The 25896-nt window shown below is 48.0% G+C and overlaps 2 protein-coding genes across 4 annotated transcripts in view; one reads left to right on the top strand and one right to left on the bottom strand.

Annotated features, from left to right (window-relative positions):
* Positions 1-14267, bottom strand: part of Coro7 (coronin 7) — a 74866-nt gene extending 60599 nt beyond the window's left edge. For both annotated transcript variants that reach the window (XM_005391296.2, XM_005391297.2), the window contains exons 1-6: positions 14083-14267; positions 11395-11491; positions 9909-9983; positions 6349-6419; positions 5677-5860; positions 1781-1857 (exon numbers count right to left, since the gene is read on the bottom strand). In XM_005391296.2, coding sequence (XP_005391353.1) covers positions 1781-1857; positions 5677-5860; positions 6349-6419; positions 9909-9983; positions 11395-11491; positions 14083-14142 — 564 coding nt within the window. In that variant the 5' untranslated portion in view covers positions 14143-14267. The remainder of the gene's footprint in view (positions 1-1780; positions 1858-5676; positions 5861-6348; positions 6420-9908; positions 9984-11394; positions 11492-14082) is intronic.
* Positions 14268-21693: 7426 nt separating this feature from the next.
* Dnaja3 (DnaJ (Hsp40) homolog, subfamily A, member 3) overlaps positions 21694-25896 on the top strand; it is a 31575-nt gene continuing 27372 nt past the window's right edge. Inside the window, exons 1-2 of one of the 2 annotated variants that reach the window (XM_005391293.2) lie at positions 21694-21947; positions 25645-25778. In XM_005391293.2, the coding sequence (XP_005391350.1) occupies positions 21737-21947; positions 25645-25778 (345 nt within the window). In that variant the 5' untranslated portion in view covers positions 21694-21736. The remainder of the gene's footprint in view (positions 21948-25644; positions 25779-25896) is intronic. The other variant, XM_005391294.2, reaches the window with a different exon arrangement.

Here is a 25896-nt window from a genome sequence, read left to right as displayed (position 1 = left end):
AAGATACCAATATGTATTACAGCAGTCATTGATATTTTCTGACTAATCTATCCATAACTCTGTAACATTTGTACTGTTCCTATCCTATTTCATAAATGGATGCATGTTTATTATTATGTGTTTCCTACAACCATTGAGAATAGTTAATGATTATTCAATAGGTCACTCATACATAGTTCTATTTATTTTCTTTTGAAGATACCTAAGTAGAGTACAACAACCATTGATAATCTCCTACCTCTTTTGTCTGTAACTATTATTTGTCTATTTGTTTTCCTGAGAAACTATCTTGTAGATAACAATATGTAAAACAATAACCATTGATAATTTCCTACCACTTTGTCTGTAAATTGGTAAGCCCCCCCATTATTGTTATCCTTCTCTTACTCTTCAAAATAAAAAAAAAAATTAAAAAAAAAAAAAGAATGCTGGAAATAGGACCTCTTGAAGTTTACAGAGAATGTGCCTAGGGGTATCTACAGCTGATTGCCTCCCTGATTCAGAAGGGCATCTTTCCCTCCCCTCCCAACCCCTCTCCTTCTTCCTCTCCTCTCCAGCTCCACTTCCTTACCTCCCAACCATTCTACACTAGTGTCCTCAGGCTCAGCACAGTACAATAATTGTGCTGAAGGTCATTCATGTCCCCACTAGCCCCCTTATTACCCAGTCCTGCTCAGAGGAACCCTCTGTCCTAGGTTCCACATCTTAACCTTGTCTTAGCTATACGTTTCACACCTTCTCCTTGCGACTATGATTCTTCCTCCCTGAGCACAAACCACACTCACCTTTCTAGCTTCCACAGATCCAGGTGAGACCTCTGCTGTGACGTCTCCAGGTACGCCAGCTCAACACACCTAACAATTCCCTAGGGAACGGCCCCGCCTGAAACACACACCAGGTGTTCCCCGCCTCCAGCCCCAGGACCTACTCCACACACCTGTCTCACCATGGGGCTGGTACTGGAGCCAAAGACCAGTCCCAAGCACCCACTTCTCACACCCAACCCACCAATAAGAGCTCAGCTCTCTTTTTCCAAGGGTCTCCCATCCCTACCCCCCACCTCCATCTCAATCCCCTGACTAAAGAGAGCCTCTTCCTATCCCCCCACAATGCTGTTCTACATCCATTTGGGAAGGGTACTGGGAATTGAACCCAGGGTCTTTGCAAATCTATTTACGTCATGTTGCCACTGGCACTCTCTGGCAATAACCACAACCTTTACATGGGAGGCCTCAGCACCAGTCTCTCCAGGTGCAACTCTCTAGGTGTACAGCCAGGTATCTGCATCAGCAGCTCCCTCTGCCCAGCAGGCTTGCTCTGCCCTCCTCATCCCCAGGGTCAACTCTTCAGAGCTCTGTTTTACAGCTCCTGCCCAAACCATGTCTCTTTCAGAGGTTAGTCACAAATCACAAGAATCCTCTCATCAGTACTTCCCTGATTGAAGTTGGCTGCCTACCAACACACAGCAGGCCCAGGGCCCTGTATGAGGACACTGGTGAACATGGGCCTCAGTGAGAGGAAGGCCGTTTGGACAAACTAGACACTTGGGGTGAGGCTGACTGAAGGTGGGGATGGAGTCCAATGGCAGACCAGGGAGCAGCAAGGGGCAGCACAGGGGCTCTCCTCAGGCCCCCATCTGATGGGGCCCCAGCTGAGGTGTAGAGCTCACAGATGCCCATCCTGACCTCAGTACTCTCTGGCCCCATGAGGATAACAGTGCCAGACACAGGGCCTGGACTGGCCCCAAGCAGAGCTTGTCGGGCTCTCACTGCCTACTTACCTTGCACGCAGTGGCCACAAGGGCTCCATCCCGGCTCCAGACAGCACACTGCACTAGGTCCCCATGGGCCGCCAACTCTGTGGGGAAGCAGCCAAGGTCAGGCCCCGGGTGATGAGGGCACCAGGGAAGTGGAGGTCAGGCCTGCCACAGGTAACTCCCAAGGCAAGGGCAGCAGCAAGGGTCCCTCTCGGCCAAGAGGCAGCAGGTGCAGCAGCAGCCTGCACCCTCAGGCTCTGACCTTCAACCCTGAACTTGTCAAACCAGATCTCTGCACAACCTTTCAAAGCTCCCTACTCCTTGGCCCTCAGTCCCAAGCCCAGGCTCACTTTCGCTCATTTGCCACCCCACCCTGGCCTCTGCTTCTGTCATCTCTGCTCCCCAATCCCTCATGCTGGTGTTTTGAAGAAAGTCCCTGTGTTCTCTGAAACTCTTCCTGTTATAAGTTGAATTATGTCCCCCCACTAACAAAAGATGTTTCAGTTCTAACTTTTAGTCCTGTGTACGTGACCTTATTTAGAAATAGTTTCTCTGGGGTTTGGAGGTGTAGCTTAGTGTTACAGTTGGTATAGTGCATGCTTAGAATGCACGAGGCCTTGGGTTTAATATCTAACATCAAAAAAAAAAAAAGTTTCTTGAAATATAGAGACAGACCATGCATAGTGGTACATGCCTGTACTCCCAGCTACTCAGAAGGCTGAGGCAGGAGGATCACAAGTTCAAGACCAGCCTGGGCAACTTATTAAGACCCTGGCTCAAAATAATTTTTAGAGTTTGAGGCCAGCCTGAACTACATAGTGAGACTCTCTCTCAAACAAATAAAATTATTTTTAAAAAGGGCTGAGGAGCCATCTCAGTGGTAGAGCACTTGCTTACGTGTGTAAGGCCCTAGGTTCAATCTCCAGTACTGAAAGGAAAATACAGACAGACATATACATATGGAAGGTGACACAAATAAGTAGAGAGATGACAGTCACCCACAAGTAGAGGACCTGAGACCACAGAAGCTAGGAGAAGCCTGGAACAGCTCTTGTCTTGGCCTGAGGAGGAGTCAGCCCGGCCTATACCTTGACCTTGGACTTTTAATCTCCAGAATTATGAGAGAACAAATCTCTGTTATGGTTCTTCCTAGGAAACTAACACACCTCCACTCAAAATTGTGAGCAGGACTTAGTGACTCACTTCTAACAAAGATTATCTGGTGAAAGCAGTGGTGTGCTTCTGCCTTCTGTGTACTCTCTCACTTGCTCCCTGTCTGATGCCACTCTGGGGATGCTACAGCCAGCATCTCTGAGTGAATCCTATCCTAGACACAGCTTCTCCAGCCCCAGCCAAGCCTTCAGATGATGACATCCTGGTAAAAGCCCTGAGGCAGAACCCCCAACTTGGCCACCTCCACATCTCTGTTCCTTGGCACTATGAGATGCCCCTATATTTGGGGGTAATTTGTTCCAAAGCAATAGATAACCACTACACCAGGGTCACTCCCATGGATCAAATCCCAATCCTGCTATATACACCATGGCCTTAGTTGGCCAAGTTATGTAAACTCCTAAGCCCAGTCTGTACCATGGGAACTTCAGACAGATGTGTGGAGGAGGTCTGAAGCCCTCAGCGCAGGGCCAGACATAAGAAGAGCCTGAGAAATGGTAGTTCCAACTGGGGTCACCCCAATACAGACAGAAGATCTAGTCACCGTCACCTCTGCTTCAAAGTTAAGTCAGTCTTATAGATATTTCATATTTCCCACCCTGTGCGGCACAAGATGACTCCATGGTAGGCACTGGCTAAACTCTTATTAGCTGGAATAACAGGAGGGGCTCCCTAGGACTCCGGTAATGCTAATGAGTCTTCTAGGGAAGAGCCCAGAACTTTATTCCCAGGCCTGGAGAGTGAACTCAGCCCCAAACATGGCATAGCCATCTGGGGCAAGTATGTCCCTCAATTCCCTGAGCATCCATGTCTTTACCTCCAAAATAAGCAGGTAGGTCAGGGAGGACCCTCTAAAGAGAGCATCGTTTGAGGTCATCAAAGCACACCACAGGGCTCAGCTACAAGTCATATACGAACAGTCAAACCACTCAAACACTGAGGAATCTGACCCTGTGCTATGATCTCCTCTGTGGGGAAAGCAAGCACATGTGGGAGGACTGCTATACAGAGGAAATTCTGCACAGTAGGGAGACAAGGGCTTGTTTTCAATGCTGAAAACAGTTTAAAGAAGTGACAGTGTGGCCGGGCATGGTGGCGCACGCCTGTAATCCCAGCACTTGGGAGCCTGAGGCAGGAGGATCACTGCAAGTCTGAGGCCAGCCTGGGCTACAGAGTGAGTTTAAAGCCAGCCCGGACTACACAGAGAGACCTTGTCTCAAAAAGACTGCTATGGTTTGTGTCTGGATGTCCCCTCAAAGCCTCATTCAGTCATGGGGTGGGCTTCTAGAGTTTATGATTGATTCAAGGTCCAACGTTAGAATTATGAGTGTGAGTGCTACACTTGCCCTGGGACAGGTAGTTTGCATACAAGGGAAAGGGAGGGAAAGAGCCTTGCTCTCTGCCACTCCTCCCTTTTGCTCTTGTTGCTTTTGCTATCTTCCACCGCCATGAACTGTTGCCCTCTGCCATATGCTACCCTGCCTTGGAGCCAGCCGAGTACGGACTGAAACCTCCACAAACTATGAGCTAAATAAACCTTTCCTGGGGGCTGGGGATTTAGCTCAGCAGCACAGTGCCTGCCTGGTAAGCCAAGGTTGTGAGTTCAATTCACAACCCCCAAATATAGGGGCATCTCATAGTGGCAAGGAACAGAGATGTGGAGGTGGCCAAGTTGAGGGTTCTGCCTCAGGGCTTTTACCAGGATGTCATCATCTGAAGGCTTGGCTGGGGCTGGAGAAGCTGTGTCTAGGATAGGATTCACTCAGAGATGCTGGCTGTAGCATCCCCAGAGTGGCATCAGATAACCACTACACCAGGTACCAGATAAAAAACAAACATAAATAAATAAATAAATAAACCGTTCCTTCCTTAATTTTGGGTGTCAGGTATTTTGTCTCAGCAATGACAGAAAAATAACCAAGACAAAGACAAAAAAAAAAAAGAAGGGGAAGGGGCAAGGGAAGGGGAAGAAGAGAAGCGGGCTGGGAATGTAGCATAAGCGCCTGCCTGGCAAAGCACAAGGTCCTGAGTTTGATTCCCAGTACCAAAAGAGAGAGAGAAAAGGAAAAGCAGGAACAGTATAGGGAAGTTATTCACAAAAATGGAAAAAAAAAAATTCCTGAGAGATACCTAAAGGTAATGGAGAGGGATGGGATGTTTGTAGAACTGACAGCGTGTACTTGTTAAACTTTTTTAAATAGGGTCTCACCATATAATCCAGGGTGGCCTCAAATTCACTATGTAGTCCAGGCTGGTCTTGAACTTACAGCAATCCTCTTGCCTCAAACTCTCAAGTGCTGAGATTACAGGTGTGCACCACACCTGGCCTTTTTTTCCTTTTTTTTTGAGACAGGGTCTCACTATGTAGTTCAAGCAGGCCTTAAGCTCACTTTGGAGCCCCGGCTGGCCTCGAACTCACAACGATCCTCCTGCCTCAGCCTTCCAAGTGCTGGGATTACAGGTGTGTGCCACCATGCCTGGCCTTAATTTTTTTATTTTGAGGCAAGGTCTCACTAATTTGTCCAGAGTTGCCTTGAACTTGTGATCCTCCTGCTTCAGCCTCTGGAATAGCTAGGTTTACAGGCATGTATCACCATGCATACATGGTAGGCAAGCATTGTAACACTGAGCTACAACCCCAGCCTTGGTATGTATTTTTAAGTTCATGTTACTAAAAATACCACTAAGGAATGGAAGGGTTGTCCAGATGGCGGATGCTTCAGGAATGGAAGCCAGGGTGGCCTTACCTGTCAAGGGCTGCTGCTTGGCCGCATCCCACACCTTCACAGCCCTGCCTGCTGCGGTCACCAGAATGCCATCCACAGTGGGGTGGAACTGCAGTACTTCCACTGGCAGCTCCTCAGGACCCAGCACTAACCCAGGCACTGAGGGCAGGGCCTGGCCAGGGTCTGGCAGCCGCCAGAGCTTCACCTGTGGAAAGGATCAAGCTTGTAGCCCAGGACTGGGAGGTCTCTCTGCCTTGAGCCAGCCTATCTTAGGGCTCCCTGGCCCCAGTGAGGTGCTGTGCTGGAACAACGCTGACCCACAAGGTAACAGCTTCTAGCTGGCAGGGATACCTCACCTGGCTCAACTGTTTGGGCCTAGAACTACAGCTATGTATCTGGTATCAAAGAAGGGAAGGAGGGAACCCAGCTGAAGGGTCCTGAGATGTGATCAGAGGATGGCAGGGAAGATGTATGCGTGGGAACAGGGGGGCTGCCCTGCCCAGCCCCTCCAGCCTCCCACATCATCCCATCTGGCTTCTCCTGGGCCGTAATGCAGTGTAAGGGCAAGTTAGAACCTTAGCACTTGGAGCCCGTGGGACTGAAGGGGAGGAAAGCGGGGGGCAGGTTGATAGGCACAGAAGGCCCCATACTAGAATGGGGACTCGAGCAACCTCTCCAACTGGCTCTACTCACCGTCCTGTCAGTGGAGCCTGTGGCCAGGAGGAAGTCATCAAAGGGAGAGAAGTCCAGGTCAGTGATCAGATCTGTGGGAGAGGAGGGGTTGAAAGAAAACATCCTGCTTCCACCTCGGAGAATTATCTCCCGGCCCAAACCAGAGCCCAGGGCTTTGAAAGGGACCCTTCTACCCTGACAGAGGCATCTGAGTGTTTATGAGCCCAGCACCCCTCTGGACAAGATGCAGGTAGGGATCCCCTGAGCCCCCTCCTGTGGCACATGTCATAAGAGCCCTGGGGACCGTGGATGGCACAGGGCCCTGGCATCAGAAGATCAGCAGGAATGTGGCCAGGAAGCTCCTTTGGTTACCAGGCACCTGCAAGGATACAACTACCCAACCTGCCCCTCCTACGGTGGCACATCCAGCTGTGCCTTCCATTTAGAAAGTTCCCAGGAGTCTACCAACAAATCCCTTTTGGCTTAAGCAAGATTGATTTGGTTTTAGTTCTTTGGCAGGAAGAGGATGTGAAGGGTTCACAGAGTGAGCCAGAGCCCAGAGGGGAAATGAGGCTGGTGGCATGGAATGGAGATGAGGCATGGAGGGCAGTGAAGTGGGTGGGGGTGTGGAGAGGACCACAGGCTGGCATCCCCAGACTGAGGAGCACAGACACCTGACACCTGCCTCCCTGTGGGGCAGCAGGGCTGTTTTCCTCATGGCCAGAGAAGAAAAGACAACAGACGTGGACAGACACCCCTTGGGACGACCCCAGCTTGACTCCCAGACAGCAGGGCAACAGTCCTGGTCCAGAGCCTCAGGACACACGCCACGCCTCCTGCTGGGGTGGGGAAGGGCAAGTTCCCACCATGTGCAGCCAGCAGTGCAGACAGCCCGGTGTCTCCTAAGGCAGCACGTTTCGGTGATGTGTGGTTAATCTGAGTGCGCCTGCACTGAGTCTTTACATGCATAGAGCTCACCACATCCTCACAATGACCCTTCAAGTGGTCCTGCAGCACCACCCTGGATGGAAGGGTAACACGGCCAGAGTCACACAGCTACAAAGGGGCAGAGCCGAGGATCAGGCCCATGTGCTCCGGTATCAGAACCTGGGCTCATCAGTGTGCCACTGTGCTGCTTTCCCCATAGCTCCTCTCCCAGAACCACCCAGGTGCCCCAGAGTGGTGTCACTCTACCCCCCGATTAGTAGGCTCATGGCAGATGTGGCTCTGAGAAGAGAGGCTGCAGGGGCCTCTGAAGGCAGGGAGCCTTCAAAGGTAGAACAGCAGGCGGAGCCCAGCCTTCTCAGTTTCCCCCACCATGGGCACCGATGGGGGCAGAACAGGACCTGGAACCTCCAGGACAGGTTCTATGGGAGCTAGAGCTCGGCTACACACAAGAGCTACTTCTTGGCAGGGCTCCTGCAGGGAGAAGCTCTGAAGAGCTGCAGTTACCACGATGCTACAGTCCACCCACAGAGAAGCCCAGCTTCTCCTTACAAAGGCTGGTGATGGGGGGCTCACCACCTTTCAAACATCACCAATATGGGGTAGTTCTCTTAAGTACAAAAGGCAAGAAGCAAACATAGTCACAATTTTGCGATCAATTCTGGCTCTGCCAGCAGCTGTGTGTACACTAGTTAGGTTCCTAACTTCCTTGACCCTCAGTTTTCTTAACTGAAAAGCGGGTTACTTTAAAATCCACTTCTGGGGCCAGGAGTTTAGCTCACTGGCACAGCACCTGCCCAACAAGTATGAGGTGCTAAGTTCAATTCCCTGTACTAAAAAAACAAAAACAAAACAACAACAACAATAACAAAAAAAAACACTTCAACTGGGCATGGTGGCACATGCCTATAATCCCAGCACTCCAGAGGCTGAGTCAGGAGGATCACCATGAGTTTGAGGCCAGCCTGGGCTACATAGTAGGTTCAAGGCCAGCCTGGGCTACACAGCCAGACCTTGTCTCAAAAACAAAAACAAAACAAAAAACCCAACAACAACAAACAAAAAAAATCCACTTCAAAAAGGTCTGAAGTTAGGGGCTGGGATTTAGCTCAGCGGCACAGCGCCTGCCTGGCAAGCGTGAGGTCATGAGTTCGATTCCCAGTACCGGAAAAAAAAAAAAAAAAGGTTTGAAGTTAGATGACAACATCTATTTCTTATACACACTACAACAGAGATGAACCTCTAAAATATTATTGTAAGTAAAAGAAGCCAGACTTGAAAGACTGTATATTGTATGATTCCGTTTATGTGAATGTCAATTTACATGAAAAGAGAGTGGAGGCCAGCAAACACTTCCTGTAAAGGACAAGGTAGTATAGAGTTTAGGATTTTAGGACCATATACAACTGTCACAACTAATGAACTTTAGGCTGGGGGTACAGCTTATTGCTAAAGCATATGCTTAGCATACATAAGGCCCTGGGTTCAACCCCCAGCACCAAAATTAATAACTACTCCACTTTGCAGTCACTGCAAGAAAGCACCCACAGACTACATACCAGTGAATAGACGCAACTCTTCCCATAAAACTATTTACAAAAAAACGACAGTTTGTTGGATGAGGCCCTAACAATAATGTGCATGTCTGCTACTCAGGCAGAAAGTAGATCAAGGGTTGCCTGAGGCTGCAGTGCCCAGGGTATCTGCAGGTTAACACCAAAGGGAATCACCTGGGAAAGAAATGTTCTGAAACTACATGTTCTGAAACAACTTTAACTAGCATCACAAATTATTCACATACACGGGCAATGTTTATGGTATGTACATATTGCTTCAATAGTTCTTTTTCTGCAAGTTTAGATCAGAAAATGAAGATAGGCTGGGCATGGTGGAACACGCCTGTAATCTCAGTACTTGTGAAGCTGAGGCAGGAGAATCATTGTGAGTTTGAGGTCAGCTTAGGCTACAAAGTGAGTTCAAGGACAATGTGAACTACATAGAGAGACCCTGTTTCAAAAAACAGACAGACAATGTTACATAGCACACAGAGTGCTCCAGGTATTAAATACCTCCATTATCGTCATTCCTACATTGAGCAGCTCACCCAGCCAAAGGACCAAAGCTCGATCCCTTTTCCTAACCCCTAACACCTCCCAACAGGCAGCCAAGAATGTAGGCCAGAGGACCCAGAGCCACTGCAGCTAGATGGGTAGACAAGGCCAGCCAGGCGCCCCCAGATGCATCTGCAGCAGATAAAAGCACTTTGTTAAGTCCCATCTCCAGCCTCCAGCCCAGCACGGCCACCTTCCTGGATGGCCCTGGATGGCTTGGCTGGGAAGGATACTTAGTGGTAAGGGGTGCCCTGCTGGGCTCCAGACGGGTAACAGCCATGTAGGGGTGAATCTTCAGCACTGACAAACAACCTCAGCCTGGCACTGCACATCCTGCTCTTCCCAGCTTGAGAACCTAGAATATCCAGCCTCTCGCCCTTCCACCCAAGCCCAAATTCTAAATCAGATGCAGCCTTCTGAACACAATCATCTCATAGAACACTCTGAGGATAACAAGGCATGGACTATAGGATCAGGTGTGTATTTATCTCCAGCCCTGGGGTCAAGTTCCAGGCACTCATTTACCTGAATGGCATCCCAGGTAGGCCACCTGTCTCTTGTCTTCTCCTTGGCCTTCCAGAGGTACAATGCCCAACACACCTGTTAAATAAACACAAAGGCTATGACTTTGGGCCCAACAGGGATCCCTGCCAAGGGTTCTCATAAAAGAGAAGACCTAAAAGCTCAGCCTAGGACCTCCTGAGAGGGTCCACTAATCATAAGACCATACCTCTCTGGACACAGCGAACGATCCAGGATTAGGGTCTTCCAACCCAAAAAATTCATGCATTGGCAATACAGAAGTCACAGGGAAAAGGGTAATAATTTTCTCATACTGTAAGTCCTATAAAAGATCAGCTTGGGGCCACCAACTAGAACTTCTTCCACCGTTAGCTGAGAAAGAAGCCTATGCTCCAAGGCAACAGAGTTGAAGAACTCAGGAAGAGGTTAGGGACAACAGCATATGCAAACTGGGATCAGCTCTGCTGGCAGCCTCTGCTCACTTCATTTCTGGGGAGTGATGTTGGGAATGGAAGCAATGGCCTTGCACATGCTAGGCAACCATTCCACCATGAAGCTACACCACCTGCCCTGTCCCCTGACTTCTTAGATAAGGCAAAAAGGTGTTTACTTTTTGCTTAAGTTCATCTGAGGTCTACATTATCACTGGCAATTAAGAGAGACCAAACTAATAGGAGGGTTTTTCAAATCTTCGCATTCTTAATGATTCCGGGTACCACAGACTCCACAGACACAGCCAGTGGAGATGGCTGGAAATAAAAGCATCAGTCCCCTCCCTGCCTTTCCGTGCATGCTCTTGAAGCCACAACTATTACAGTAAGTCCTTGGGAACATTCGGGAGAATGTTCATAAGTCAGATTCATTTGTAAGTGCAACAAAATGAGTTTTGTTTTTCTTGAGACAGGGTCCCACTATGTAGTTCAGGCTGGCCTGGACTCATTATATAGTCCTGGCTGGTCTCAAACTTTAGCAATACTCCTGCCTCAGCCTCCCAAATGTTGAGATTACAGGGGTGTGCCACCACGCTCGGCAACAAAGTAAGTCTTATGCACCACCTTTAATACAAATATACAATGTATATTGCTTTGTGCTTCCCAGCAGTCCCCTCCACCCCACCAGTTTTTCCTCCACTTCTGGATATCCTGGGCTCTGATGGAGCACTGTACAGTAAGCACACAGCAGCACAACTGTGACAATGTCTGGCAGACACATGAGCTACTTCTGTGATTTGTTCACGTCTACCAACGTTCCTAATGTGAGGCTCGTTCGTACTTGTGAAAGTTCACAACTTGAATGTTTGTTAAGTCCAGGACTTATTGTACAGTTTATATTCAAGCACAAAATTGATCTGGTTACCACATGTTAACCAGTTTGCAGAGGTCTAAGGCCCTGCATAGTTCTAACCTATAAGCCTCCTACCCCAGACCACTTCTAATTCTCCCACCTGCACAAAGCCTGCCCTCCCTCTCACCCATGTCCACTCCCCTACCTGGACGGTCAGAATTGAAGGCAATCAAGCTACAGCTTGATTTGATATGATTTCCACATGAGGGGGTAGTTCCTGCACGAATGTCATTGATCCAGGCCTGAAAATAAAGAATAAGAAATATGTGGTGTGGTGAGGGCCAGGTTTCTGCTCATACTGAAAAGAGGATGAGGTGAAGGCATTCTTCAGGGAACTGTACCGTAAAACCACACCATTAGAGATGCATTCCTTTGAATCAAACCCTGTTCCAACTCACAAAGTCCCTTAGAAGATGCAAAATGTTCTTGAAATAACCTAAGTCAGGAATGGGTATGATGGTGTACACCTGTAATTCCAGTACTCTGAGAGGCTGAGGCAAGAAGATCATAAGTTTGAGTCCAGCCTCAGCAACTTAACAAGACCTTGTCTCAAAATAGAAAATTAAAAAGGGCTGGGGGTGTAGCTCAGCATCAAGGTCCCAGTTTCAACCCCCAGTATCACACACCCACACACAAAACCCCTAAGTCACTAAGAAGGTAACATTAATATTGCTCAGTTTCTTAATCAGGGGGAGGAGGTTGTCAGAAGGAAGTGGGGCAAGGGCTTGTTACCATTAAAAGGAGAGGAGGGTTGGGAAGGAGCAACCAGCACCTAAAACAGAAGACACCTTAGCTTTCCCAACTGCACTGCTGAGAGCTCCACAAGAGCCCAGGGGCTTCTCTAAGCAACAGGAGAAAATCGCCCACACTCAGGAGGGAAAATCAAGGCCTGGCCTCATCAGAACATGTCCGTCCACAAGTCTCCTAGATGAGTGAATGCTACAGCACCACGAAAACGTGTTGATGCCAACACCCCCCACGTCGGGAGGCAGAAGAGCACTATTTGTGAAACAGATCAGCAAGGTCCTCATATTTCCTGTTTGTGTCAAACCACAGCTCTCCACTCCTTCCTGCCTCTAACGACAGAGCATGCACACTTCCTAGTCCACCCATCCACGACATCACAACATCACCACCTCAATCTCCTACTTCGATGTTCACTCGCCAGTGGTAATGCCTTGCATTACTTCTCTTCCTGATTCCTGTTCACGGTATAAACACAGTGTGACACACAATGTTTTTGAAATGGAGAACAGCCTGTCTGTTCTCCCACCTTCCTAACATAAACTGCTTTAGGCGCCCCTGCAATCCCTGGTTCCATTCTGTTTACCTTGCTGGTCTGAGGTCCACCCAGGAGAAAGCATGAGGTCCCTCAAATACTCTCCAGAACCCTCCATCAGTACAGTACTTACTGCACCCACAGCTATGGTCTCACTGCAAATCTAAAAACACGAAATGCCTCCCTCAGCCTTTGAATGGCTCTCCACTGCACTCAAAATAAAACCAAACTTCTTCCCATGGCCCTCGGGCTTTGCAGAACTATTCCGGTCTCATCTGTCACCACACTTTCCTGGTCCATACCTTCCATCCAAGCCTCGCCCACTTTCCATTCCCACACCAGGCTTTCCCATTTCACATCCTTTGGGCCTCAGCCGAAATGTCACCTCTTTCAGGCAACCTGCTCCCAACCACCCTCCTGAGATCAACCCCCACTTTCCCATTCACCATCCTGTCCCTCGTGTGTGTTCTTCAGGGCACTAATTAAATTTACAAGGCCACGTATGTCTTTCTGTTTGCTGGCTGTCTTCCTCACTGAGGTCATAAGCGCCACAAGGGAAAGAAAACGCTATTATGTTCACCGAGGTGGCTCCAGGGGCTGGGCACAACACTTAAGAGGTACAGAGCAAATACTGTCCAAAGAATAAAAACAGAGTTTCAGGGGCTGGGGATTTAGCTCAGCGGCACAGCACCTGCCTGGCAAGAGCGAGGTCGTGAGTTCGATTCCCGGTACCGGGAAAAAATAAATAATTAATTAATTTAAAAAAAAAAAACAAAAAACGGAGCTTCTGCTCCAAGACAGCAGCCTTGCCTTGCTTTGAGCCGCTGATGGGGTCACCAGAGGTCAGTTCACAGGTCAATTATCTGAGGACTCTCCCAAGTCTTCCGAATAACACAAGGGGTGGCATCATCTCTGAAGTCCATCAAGCTGCCACTCTGGGGATCCGAGGTGCTCCCAGCACCTGCCTCAGGTCTTCCTCAGACCACATCCAGCCGCGGGCAGCATTTACCCCAGTAGGAAGAGCTTGCGCCAGCAGCGAGAGGAGGAAGCGCCGGCGGAAGCCCGAGGGAGGGGCTCCCTTTCCATCTGACACGCGCGGGCTCGGAGGCCGGGGGAAAGAGCTGCATCTCTGCCCCAGCCCGCCTGGGGGCAGGGAAGACCCGCGGCAGCAGGAACCAGGTGCCGGGGACCAGCAGCGTCCCAGCCTCAGCTCACCAGCGAGGCCGACCGGAAGCTGGGAAAGCAAGCAGAGAGTCTCGCAGGCCTCAGGCCTGGCCCGGGCCCGGAGGGCAGCGCCGCCTGTGGGGTCCTGGGTGGAGCAGGGCCGGCCGAGCCGACAGCCGCGATCGGCCAGCTGTGTGGGGCGAGTCCGCCGAGCGCTGGACTCTGCACTCCCGGCAGCGACCGAACGGCCAGGACGCAGGGTCCAGAGCCTAAAGGGGGCGCGCCGAGGGAGCAGGGCTCGGAGGCTGGGGTTCGGCGTCCCCTGCGGGGCTCGCACAGGGGGAGGGCGCCAGCCGAGGCAAGGGCGCAGGGCCGGCAGGTCGGGCTCACCTCACGACGGGATGGTCGGGCCACCGTGTGCCGGAACTTGGACACCTTAAAGCGGTTCATGGCGGCGGGGACCGGGCGGGCGCAAGCTCGAGGACCAGAGGTGTTGGTTCTCAGGTGCAAGCTGAGAAGCCGGGTCTCCCGCTGTCTGCGGCCCCACCCGCCGCACACCGCCCGCGGACACACCCCGATACGCCCCGACCAATAGCAGCCACCTGCGGCCCCCCTCGCCACGCCCCCAAACTGCCGCTCCTTCCGTGCGCGCGCCGCAGGCCCCGCCCTCCGGCCAATGGCCACCGAGCCACCCCGCGTGGCCACGCCCCGAACCCGAAGTGCCGCCGGCGCTGGTGGGAGGTCACGTGCAGTTTAGCCGTCTGACCCCCCGACTTGCCAAGAGTGTTTGGGGCCCCGGCTACGTGCGGTTTTAGGATTTATCCAAAAGGAGACTTTCTACTGGGCTGGGCACGCCCTATTGCGCTGTCTAGCTCCTCAAATAGGGAAGCCAAAAATTAGCTCCATTTCGGAGAAGAGACTCTCTCCTCCGCTGGGCGTGGTGGCGCACGCCTGCAATCCCAACACTCCGGGCACTGAGACAGGAGGGTCACTGAGAGCTTGAGGCCGGCCTGAGCTGCATAACGAGACCCTGTCTCAAAAAAAAAAAAAAAAAAAGTTCTCCTCAAGGTGAGGGTAAGAGTAGGGTTGTAGGTGCAAGCGTGAGACCTTGGATCCCACCCTGCTTGGACCAGGTGACTGCGTGGGAGCATGGGGCCTTCAGCGTCCACTTAGACCACATCCTAGCCAGTCCTCACCAGGCCTTGTGCACCGTGGGACAGGACTTCTTTAAAAGTCAGCTTACAGATAAAAGGAGAGGGCTGTCAGAAAAGGGACGCATCACTCGGGAGGCTGAGGTAGGAGGATTACCCAGAGTTCGAAGCCCTCCTGGGCTACATAGTTCAAGGTCAGCCTGAATTACAGAAACAAAACAAAACAAGTATAGGGCAATAAGAAATCTCTTAAGTAATGATGTGCCCGAAGGAGCTGCTGGCTTAGCTCCCCAGCAAGTCCTTAAAAAGCGCAGGTTTATTCTTTCTGAGACCATGCATTCATTTCCTTGAAAACTGACTCAGTGGTTCCAGTATGCTTTTCTCTTCGGAAGGGGCAGGACACTTGCTCAAGCTGTTTGTGAAAGGGGTCCTGATCTGAGGAATGTGATTCCTGGCAGGAGAATCCCAGCGAGTTCAAGGTCAGCCTGGATTACATAGTGAGTTCAAGGCCACCCTGAACTGCATATCGAGACTCGCAAAAAAAAAAAGAACATCTTTAACATCTTTAATTTCCACAAAGTAGAACTAGGATGCCAGCAGAACTGACTGAGGCCTAGGATCCAGAAGTCTAAGCATTTTGCGATGTCAGGTGCATGGCCCACACTTGTATGTTACCATTTTAAACTTTTTTTTTTTTTTTTTTTTTTTTTTTGTCTTTTTGAGGCAGGGTCTTGCTATGCAGTTCAGGCTGGCCTTGAACTCATTTTGTAGTCCAGGCTGGCGTCGAATTTGCAATGATCCTCCTGCCTCAGCCTTCCAAGTGCTGGGATTACAGGTGTGTGCCACCATGCCCAGCCAACTTTTTGGGGGGACTAGTACTGAGCATTGGACCCAAGATCTTGCACATGCTGAGGGTGTACTTCCCCCATGCCTTACCTACACACACACACACACACACACACACACACACACAGGGTATTGAAACCAGGGTCTTCACATTGAGCTACATCTCCAGTATTTTTTTTTTTATTCTTTTGAGACAGGGTGTCACAAAGTTGCCCAGGCTGGGCCCTAATATGTGATCTTCCTGTCTTAGCCTCCCAGAGTGCTGAAATTATAGGCATGCACCATTATGCTTGGCTCTTTAACCATTCGGTGGGGTAGGAGGTGTTGAGACTGGATCTCGCTGTGTATTTCAGGCTGGCCTTAAACTCACTGTGTAGCCCAGGCTGACCTTGAACTTGCAGGCAGCAGTTCTCTTCCCTCAACATTCTGAGTCTGGGATTACACGCAGCTCAGCTGGAGAAGGTTCACACAGCCTTTCCTACTTACCTCACAGTGTTGTGGTCATATCAGAATAGAAGACATGCAAAAGTTCTTTGTGAACTGTAAAAAAGTTGTTCTTAGCACAGCTACAGCTTTCAGATCACTCCATAGCCATAGCACAAATGTCTGAAATTCATCCCAGAGACCTCTCAAGCATGACAAATCCAAATAACAATAACTCAAAAAAAAAAAAAAAACAAATAACAATAACTCACCTTTTTCCCCAGACCTGCTCTCTAACATTCCTTACCTTGGTATCAATAATGCCTGGGGAGATATTTGAAATGTGTATGCTTTTCTGGGCATGGTAGACATGCCAGAAACGGAGACTAGAGGTTACAAATTCAAGCCCCATCTGGGAAATTAAGTGATTTATCAAGACCATGTCTCAAAACAAAAAAATAAGGAAAGCGCTGGGGATATAGCTCAATGTGAAGATACATAGGTTTAGTCCCCAGTGTCATAAAATAAATAAACGCCTGCAGTGCAGTTCAGAACTAGAGTGTTTGTCTAGCATATACATGACCCTAGGTACCTCACAATGTAGGGTACTGCAAAAAAAAAGTATATGCTTTGTTTCTCACCAACAGTCACCTCAGGATAACTCAAGAAGCACAAGCCCGATACCACTAGAAGCAGAGAAAAAGAATGGCTTCCATTTGGCTGTCCAGGTTGACAAAAGTCTTCCTTGCTGGGCATGGTGGAACATGCCCATCGTTCTAGCCCTTGGAAAGCTGAGGCAGGTGGATCACCACAGAGTTGAAGCCAGCCTGGGCTACATGGTGAATGCAAGTTCAGCCAGAACGACATAGTGAAATCCTGTCTCTAAACAAATGAATAAATAATAAGAGGTATTTGCACAGCTCATTTCATATTATTGAGCCATCTTCGAGTCCCTAACTCACTCTGTGCTACGTCCCATCCCACCCCCTTTTTTGAGACAGGGTTTTGCTAAGATACTAAAGTGTCCAGGCTGGGCTCTAACTTTCAATCTTCTTGCCTTGGTCTCTCAGAATGCAGGGATTACAGACATTTGCCACCACACCCACCTAAGAAACCAGTTTTATGGGGTAATTGTGGTAGGCTGAGATCTGTCAGATTATCTCAGTCTTGGTTTTGCAACTCTAGAGGAATCCTCGTGACTTGAGGGGTAATTTGTTCCCAAGAGTGGATTCTTGCTTGGGACAGTCTCAGTTTTGAGAGGCTCTGCTGGAATCTAAGCTGACCCTAGGTAGGGCAATGGAGACTTCTGATATAGCTGAATATTCCTGTAAGTCTCTTATCTTGGTGTTCTCAGTCTGGAGGGGAATGTGATAGGCTAGGTAAATTTAGGACTAATAAACTATCTTGAGTCAGTTGTTGTGTTATGTTCAGGACTCTGTTACAAACTGAAGCCCAGTCTAGGCAATTAAGTGACTCAGCAAGACCCTGTCTCAAAATAAAAAATAAGGAAAGGGCTGGGGATATAGCTCAGTGTGAAGACACACGGGTTCAGTCCCCAGTATCATAAAATAAGTAAAGTCTTGGAGTGCAGTTCAGAACTAGAGTTCTGAGGGGAAAAGATTGTCAATTCAAACCCAGCTTGAATGATTTAACAAGAGTCTGTCTCAAAAATAAAAATGGGTTGGGGATGTAGCTTAGCCAGGCCCTGTGTTCAATCCCTAGTACCAGGAAAAATGAACCAAACAAGATCCATTTTACCAACTTTTTTGTTTGTTTGTTTTTGTTTTTTTCCGGTACCAGGGATCGAACTCACGACCTTGCGCTTGCCAGGCAGGCACTGTGCCACTGAGCTAAATCCCTAGCCCCATTTTACCAACTTTTAGACAGACATTCCCTACATGATTAAAATGCCTAAATGCAGTGATGAGGATTAGACCCAGAGATTTACAAAATGACTTTTAGTTTTCTATTGGGTATCTGAAGGCACAAGTAGAGAGTCATAGGCTTTTTTGTTTTTTTAGCAAAAAAACCCACTTTATCTTGTGTTAAACAAATAACAGTGATAAATAAAATAAGATAAATAAAATAATATCTTGTGTTAAATACATATCTTGTGTTAAATAAATTTATCTTGTGTTAATAAATATTAATATTTATTTAAAATAAATAATTATCTTGTGTTAATAAATATTTATTTTTATCTTCTTGTTGCTAAGAGAAAGAAACAATCAAAACAGTGATACAGAATTTGAAAACAAGATAATAGGAAATTAACGTTATTATATTGCATAGTGTTACCTTCAAAGTAGTTGCTCACATTCCAAGATATAGGCATGCAAAACAAAAAAAAAACCACTTTTAAATCTCTGACTGCCTCAGAAGAGATCACAAATCATGCCTAAGAGTTGTTTGCTCTTTGTCCCTATGGCAGTCTTTGTATCAACACCTCAGATGATCCTTTAAGGATATACTTTTAGGTCTCTCTCTCTTTTTTTTTTTTGTACTGGGAATTGAATTCAGGACCTTGCACTTACCAGGCAGGCGCTTATACCGCTGAGCTATATCCCCAGCCCTAGGTCTCTATTTTAGAGAAATGGAAGCTGAGGCACAGAGAGGTGAAGTAAATTGTTCAAGAGCATAGCTACAAGCCAGGTGTAGTGGTGCACACCTGTAATCCCAGCACTTGGAAGGCTGAGGCAGGAGGATCCCTGAAAGTTCGAGACCAGCCTGGGCTACAAAGTGAGCTTAAGGCCAGCCTGAACTGCATAGCGAGACCCTGTCTCAAAAAAAAAAAAAAAGAACACAGCTACAGTTGGGTGTGGTGAAGCATGCCTATAATTGCAGTGGTCAGCAGGCTGAGGCAAGGAGGACCACAAATTTGAGCCTAGTTTGAATTCCAAGCCAGCCTACATTACCTAGTGAGTTCAAGGCCAACCTGGACTACATAGTGAGAACCCGTCTCAAAAATTTAAAAAAAAGAACACAGCTACAGCTGGATGTGGTGGGGCATACCTGTTTAATCCCAGCATTCTGAGACACTTGAGGCAGAAGCACAAGTCCAAGGCCTGCCTGTTTCTAAGTAAAAAATACCAAAGGCTGGGGATGTAGCTCAGTGGAAAGGCCTTAAATTCAATCCCAGTACCACAAACTAACAAAATATAGCTGTACGTGGCATAACTAGAGTTCAGCCTCAAGCACTCTGACTTCAGATCCTACACATATTTGGGTCTTAACACTGAGCTATGATCCTCAGATCTTTCTTCCCTGTCTTTTGAGACAGAGTGTCATGAAATTGCTCAGTCTGGGCTCGAACTTGTGATCCTCCAGCTTAGCCTCCCAGAGGCTGGAATTACACATGTGTGCCACCATGCCCAGCTCAGAGCCTATACTCTTAATTATTGTACTGGAGAGATTTAAATATTTGCTGAATGTGTTAGATTAATTCTTCCTCGTTCCCCACTCCATACACCCTTTTCCCTGTTTCTCCCAAATGTGCTTTGTTCACCTCAGTTCTCCAGTTCTCTCCTTGGCCCAAACACTCAACTGTTCCTTGTGTTTTATAAAAGCCTGGTATTTGTTCTTTAATAGAATGGTAATTTTTAAACTTTTTTTTGTTTTGTTTTGAAGGGGTACTGGGATCGAACCTAGGGCCTTCACACTAAGATACATTATTCCTAGCCCTTTAAAAAAAATTCTTATACCTTTTGAGACAGAATCTTGCTCAATCGATAAATTATCTAAGCTAGGCTCAAATTTGTGATCCTCTTGCCTCAGTTTCACAGAGTGCTGGAATTACAGGTGGGCACCACCAGGACCAGTTAACTACTAAGTCTCAGACCATTAAAAATTTGGTTGCTGGGTGTGGTAGTGCACACCTGTAATCCCAGCACTCGGGAGGCTGCGGCAGAAGGGTTGTTGCAAGTCCGAGGCCAGCCTGGGCTACAAAGCAAGTTCAAGACCAACGTGAACTGCATAGTGAGGCCCTCTCAAAAAGACCAAAAAAAAAAAAAAAAAGTTGGTCAATAGCCAAGTGTGGTGGCTCATGCCTGTGAGCGCTGTAGTTGGGAGGCTGAGGCAGGAGGACTGCCATGAATTCGAGGCCAACCTGGGCTCCATAGTGAGTTCAAGACCAGCCTGAACTACATAGCAAGGCACTGTCTCAAAAAAACAAAATAAATAAATAACTATAATTAAATAGAAATTCAAAACCTGGGGACTGGGGATTTAGCTCAGCAGCAAAAGCGCCTGCCTGGCAAGCGCAAGGTCGTGAGTTCGGTTCCCGGTACCGGAGAAAAACCAAAACCAAAAAAAAAAAAAAAAAAGAAATTCAAAACCTGGTTGATGAAAGATGTGGTTATCTACCCAGATTAACCCTCACGTCATAACTGGGTACACCTATAATCAAGAAGCTAAAGAAGGATTGCAAGTTTGAGGATAGCCCAGGCAATACGGAAACCCCATTAAAACAAACAGAAAAACTCACGTGTACATACACAAAAATTTCATGGACAATACTGGGGATAGCCGCCAGGGGATAGAGCACTGAACACTCCAAACCTATCCATGAACCCGCAAGTTTCCTTCGTATTGCTAGGGGAGCATGAAGTGGTCCACCACTACCGAATGGACGTTTCCCACCCCATCCCGCTGTGCCCCTGCATCCCCCTCGCCGATGCAGTTTTCGTCAACATCCAAGTCTAACGTTACCTCGCAAAATCCTTTACTCTCCAATTTCCACCCGGTCCCGCCCCATCCTTTGAGAAATTGAACGACTCCTTCACCTGTAGGTTTGTAACTGTTAATACCAGTGATGCAATTTAACAGTTACTTGTTAAGGAGTCTCCAGTGAAGTGTGCTCCTGTAAAGTAAGCATTGTATAACTGTCAAATTGTGTCACCAATATTCTAGAACGTGTAGAGCACACAGTAGATGCATGACAAACAGTAGGTGCTCACAGACTTATTAAATTCATTTTGGGGTAGCTCGGTCTTTTTGTGACAGGGTCTCTCTATGTAGCCCAGAATGCCCTCGAACTCCCAGTAATCCTCCTGCCACCAAGTGGCGGATTGTAGGCTTGAGGCACCATGCGTGGGTCGACTTCTTTCTGAACCAACACGTTTGCTGCAGGTTTGGAGAAGACTACCAAGCTCAGAAGAGAGCTGAACACTCCCAGTCCTGCTGAACAGCGAGGAGAAGAAAAAGACCTTGACCCAAACCTAGCACAGGTCGCCGAAGTGACACACGCAATCCGATGCAAGTCTGAGTTAAGGGACCGGGAGCTACGCACAGTATGCTGGGAACTGCGCGACGGATGGCTGCGTTGGCTGGGACTTGTAGTCCTGCCCCTGGTTAGAATGCGCAAGCGGTCACATTCGCTACGCTCTACTACGCTGTTCATAGGTAAGGTGCGGTCTTTGCTTGCTCCGCACAGAATACTGAGGTTTTCCAGGGCAAGTGTACCTAACCACATCTTCGAAACAAACCACTTGTCGCCGAGTCGGACATACTTGCACATGCGCAGCCCTCGTCTCCCGGCATGCACGCGGAGGGCTCCGCCCCCGGAAGCGTCGCCCAGCGAGGCCTCCTTGAGCCGGGTGGCGCAGGCGCAGTGTCCCCGGGCCAAGATGGCGATCCGGTGTTCTGCACGCTGGCTGCTGGTGGCTGTGGGGACCCCCCGGCTGCCGGCTGCAGCGGGGAGAGCGGCGCGCCCCCTCTGGGAGGGTGTGGTTGGGGCGTCACTGGGTCCCAAGCTGAATGTCGCCGCCTTCGCGCCTTATGTGGGCGCTCGCGGTCCCCGGGCGCTGCTGACATTGAGACCCTGTGTCAGCCTTACAGGTGAGGGCAGATTCCAGCGCCCAAGTAGCAGTTCCAGGGTCTAGAAAGGAGTTTCTCTACTCGTTCCGGTTGCTGGGGTAGCGGGGTGGAGGTGGCTTCCTACGCGGGTGCGCAGTTGCTGGGGAGACAGGTAACCGGGAGGCAGAGAGGCCCAGAAGTTGCCCAGAAGTCAAGGGGAAAGAGCTGCATGGAGCTCGGGGTGGTGAAACACCCCCAAGGCCGTGAACTTTCGCCTTTCTGTCAACATTTCTCGAGCAGGCGCTGCTACCTTGCTGCGTCTTTTCCCGTCTCTCTACCTCCTGTAGTGGAAGGAAAGAGGCAGCTGCCATTCGGTGAGTGCTAGGCAGTCAATAATCTTCGAAGGTGCAGATTGTCACCGCTGTTTTAAAGAATGTGAAGCCAAAACTCTTCAAGGAATTGACTTGATCGTAGTCATAAATTATGAGTTGCCTCAACCCTAGCGCTATGGTTGCATAGTTTATGCGCTCTCCACCACGTGGTAATTGAAGAACATAGTGTTTTAGAAAACCTTAAGTCAGTGCTTGTATAACACAAACACTTATTGAGCACTTACTGTGGTACTGATTCCATATTGCAAAGAAAGTGAGGCTTAGCTATTAATTTGTAGAATGTCACAAAGCTAAAAATGGTAGAGCTCTGCTTTGAAAAAGGAGGAGTGGCCTAGCTCATGGATATCTGCTACTTTCTTAATTGCTGGATTAATACCAGATTTTTATATAATAAGTCTTGAAGTGCTTAGCCATGAAATTTTCATGTGCTGTGTGTTGAATAACTTCAATGTAGTGAGAACAAAAGAAGGAAATACTGAACAACCTACCATGTTCCTGATTTATTGTTTTGTGTCTCCTAGAATTTGTACAAACGATATTCCCTGTAAGTTTATAAAGAAGGTTAACTAAGGAGCCCTGGCTAGGTAATTTTTTCAAGATAATTTCCTGTTGGGGTGCAATTTTGTAATGGTTACATAATAGGCAGTAATTCATGTTTCAATAATTGTAGTTATTTTGTGCAGCTTAAAAAGTATGGGCATAGCTGGATGTGGTGGCACATGCCTGTAACCCCAGTGCTCAGGAGGCTGAGGCAGGAGGATCCTTGTGAGTTCAAGACCAGCCTGGGCTACAAAGTGAGCTCAAGGCCAGCCTGAACTGCATAGTGAGACCCTGTCTCAAAAAGGACAGAAAAAAAAAAGAGAATGGGCAGCCAGGTGCAGTGGCACATGCTTGTTATCCCAGCTATTTGGGAAATTGAGAAAGAATTAAAAGAGTTTGAGCCCAACTTGGGAAATTTATCAGAAGACCCAGCCTCAAAATGAAAAAAACAAAACGGAAGCCGGGCACGGTGGCACCCACCTGTAATCCCAGCACTCGGAAGGCTGAGGCAGGAGAATCACCACAAACAGACGGGGTCAGGGTGTGGTGGTGAGTGCCTGTAATCTCAGCACTCCAGGAGGTTGCACCAGGAGGACTGCAAGCTCGAGTCCAACCTGGGAAACTTAGGAAGTTTCTCACATTAGAAAAAGGGCTGGGAATGTAGTTCACTTTAAAGGTTCTGGGTTCAAGCCTCAGCACCCCACCCCAAGACAAAAAGAAAAAAAAAGCCTGGGGTTTGAAGACAGACTTGCTTCCACCAGAGTGTGTGACCTAGGTGCATTGTTTAGTCCCTTGAGCCTCTTAATTTTACAATGAAAATTCATTGTAATTATTTATTGAGGCCCATGTTATGCCAACCACTAAGTCATAGGTGTAAATATGGATGAATTCAAGTGTCTCAGCCTAGCCAATTTGTGTAGTTTATTAGCAGATACCCTAGAACCTGTCCCTGAACTTTTTATTTTCTTGCAGGTTTTTTTTTTTTTTTTTTTTTTTTTTTTTGGCGCTGGGACTTGAACTCAGGACTTTGTGCTTGCCAGGCAGGGACTGTGCCCCTGAGCTGTATCCCTGGCCCAAGTTTTTATTTTAACTAAAAAAAATTTTTATAGGAATTGGGATGTGTTATGTACTTTTACCAATGCCATATAAGGAATGGAAATGTGTACCAAAAAAAGAAAAAGAAAAAGAAATGGGATCAAGGGATGGATGGAGGGGAGGGGAGGGAAGGGAAAAGGGATGACAAAAGGAATTAAGATGTGTTATGTACATGTACCACCTTTCCACAAGGAATGTAAACATGTACTACACATGTGCTAATAAACTAAAATAAAAAACAATTTGTTTTTGTTTTTTGAGGCAGGGTCTCACCACATAGTTCAGGCTGTTTTTGAACTCACTGTGTAGCCCTGGCTGGCCTGTAACTCATGGCAGCCCTCCTGCCTCAGCTTCCCAAGTGCTGGGATTACAGGTGTGTCCCACCACACCTGGCAGAATTTTTTTTTTTTAACAGCATCTCAGCTGGGTATGGCCGTGCCTGTACCTGATTACGCCTGTAATCCCAGCATCTGGGACAGTGAGGCAGGAGGATTGCTCTGAGTTCAAGGCCAGCCTGGGCTACATAGTGAGATCCTGTCTCCAAAAACAAAACAAAATAAAAAACCATCTCACTGTGTTGAGGCTGTTCTCAAACTCCTGGGCTCAAGTGATCTTCCTACCTTAGCCTCCTGAGTAGCTTGGACTAAGTTTGCCACTGACCAGTCTCATTCCCTGAAATCCTTAGGTTGGGTTGTCAGTGGTTGACACGAAGTAGCAGTTTTAACTCTCAACAGGACATTGGGCAGTGTCTGGAGGCATTGCTTTTTGTCTTGGTTTGGTGGGAGTGTGTGTGCTGGGTTGCTACTGGCATCAAAGAAATGAAAGCCTCTAGATTTTCTAATTCATGTCCACAGTGGAGCCTGAAATTTTGTGTTTACAACAAGCTGATTTGTTTTTGTTTTTTGTTTTGTCTTTTTTGAGACAGGGTCTCTTTATGCAGTTCAGGCTGGCCTTGAGCTCACTTTGTAGTCCAGGTTAGTCTCACTAAGATCCTGCTTGCCTCAGCCTCCCAATTGCTAGGATTACAGGCATGCACCACCACACCCAGCAACAACAAACTGATTATGCTGCTGAGCTAAGGACTACATTCTGAGAACCAGCCCCTAAGTAGATTCCCAAGGTTGCATGATAGTGGAAGAGGGGTATGGGGAATTGTTAAGTATTGAATTAGATAGGGACTTAGAGAAATACATAGCAGTGATAAGTGCTCAGGCAGTGTAAGTAAAAGAGGGAGCTAAATCTCTTCTTAATCCTCCAAGTGCAGCCACCTTTCTGGGATATTTGCAGAGATTGTTCTAGTTATATTATCCAGCAGAATCAGACACACCCAGTTATCTGACATGACATTATGTAAATTGAAAATAGTGATTTTAGCCACTTTTTTTCTGATAGTAGAGCTTGAACCCAGGGAGCTGCATCCGTAGCAATCTTTTGAGACAGGATCTTTTCTAAATTGTCTAGGCTGGTCTAGAATTTGTGATTTTCCTGCCTCAGGCTCCTAGGTAACTGAGATCATAGATGTGTTCCACCAGGTTCAGCTGGCTTTAGCCACTTTTGAAGTGCACTGAGTTTGGTCTGCGTGTGGGCTCGGCAGGGAGTATACCTGTGCCTTGGGTTTGTTCCCTCACAGATACATCTTTCTGGTCATTTACTCACAGTTTTCTATGTTGAACACATTCCTAGAGTGATTTTTTTTCTTTTTCCATTTTCAGGAGCAAAAAGTTACCCTTTTGTTTGCACTGCCTCCTTCCACACAAGCACGCCTTTGGCCAAAGAAGATTATTACCAGATATTAGGAGTACCCCGAAACGCCAGCCAGAAAGAGATCAAGAAAGCCTATTATCAGGTCTGTATGGAAGTCAGGTTTAGCAATAAGACTGTAGAAGTATAGCCATTGATCTTGTCCAGTGTTGATCGGTACGATGTATAGCCCATACTTGTGGGTCATATGCAGCTGGAGTGAT

This window comes from Chinchilla lanigera, unplaced genomic scaffold (assembly GCF_000276665.1).
Source record: "Chinchilla lanigera isolate Chin_1 unplaced genomic scaffold, ChiLan1.0 scaffold00041, whole genome shotgun sequence".
NCBI classification, from domain to species: Eukaryota; Metazoa; Chordata; class Mammalia; order Rodentia; family Chinchillidae; genus Chinchilla; species Chinchilla lanigera.
The sequence above is the reverse complement of the archived record's forward strand: the minus strand, read 5'-3'. Positions and strand labels throughout refer to the sequence as shown.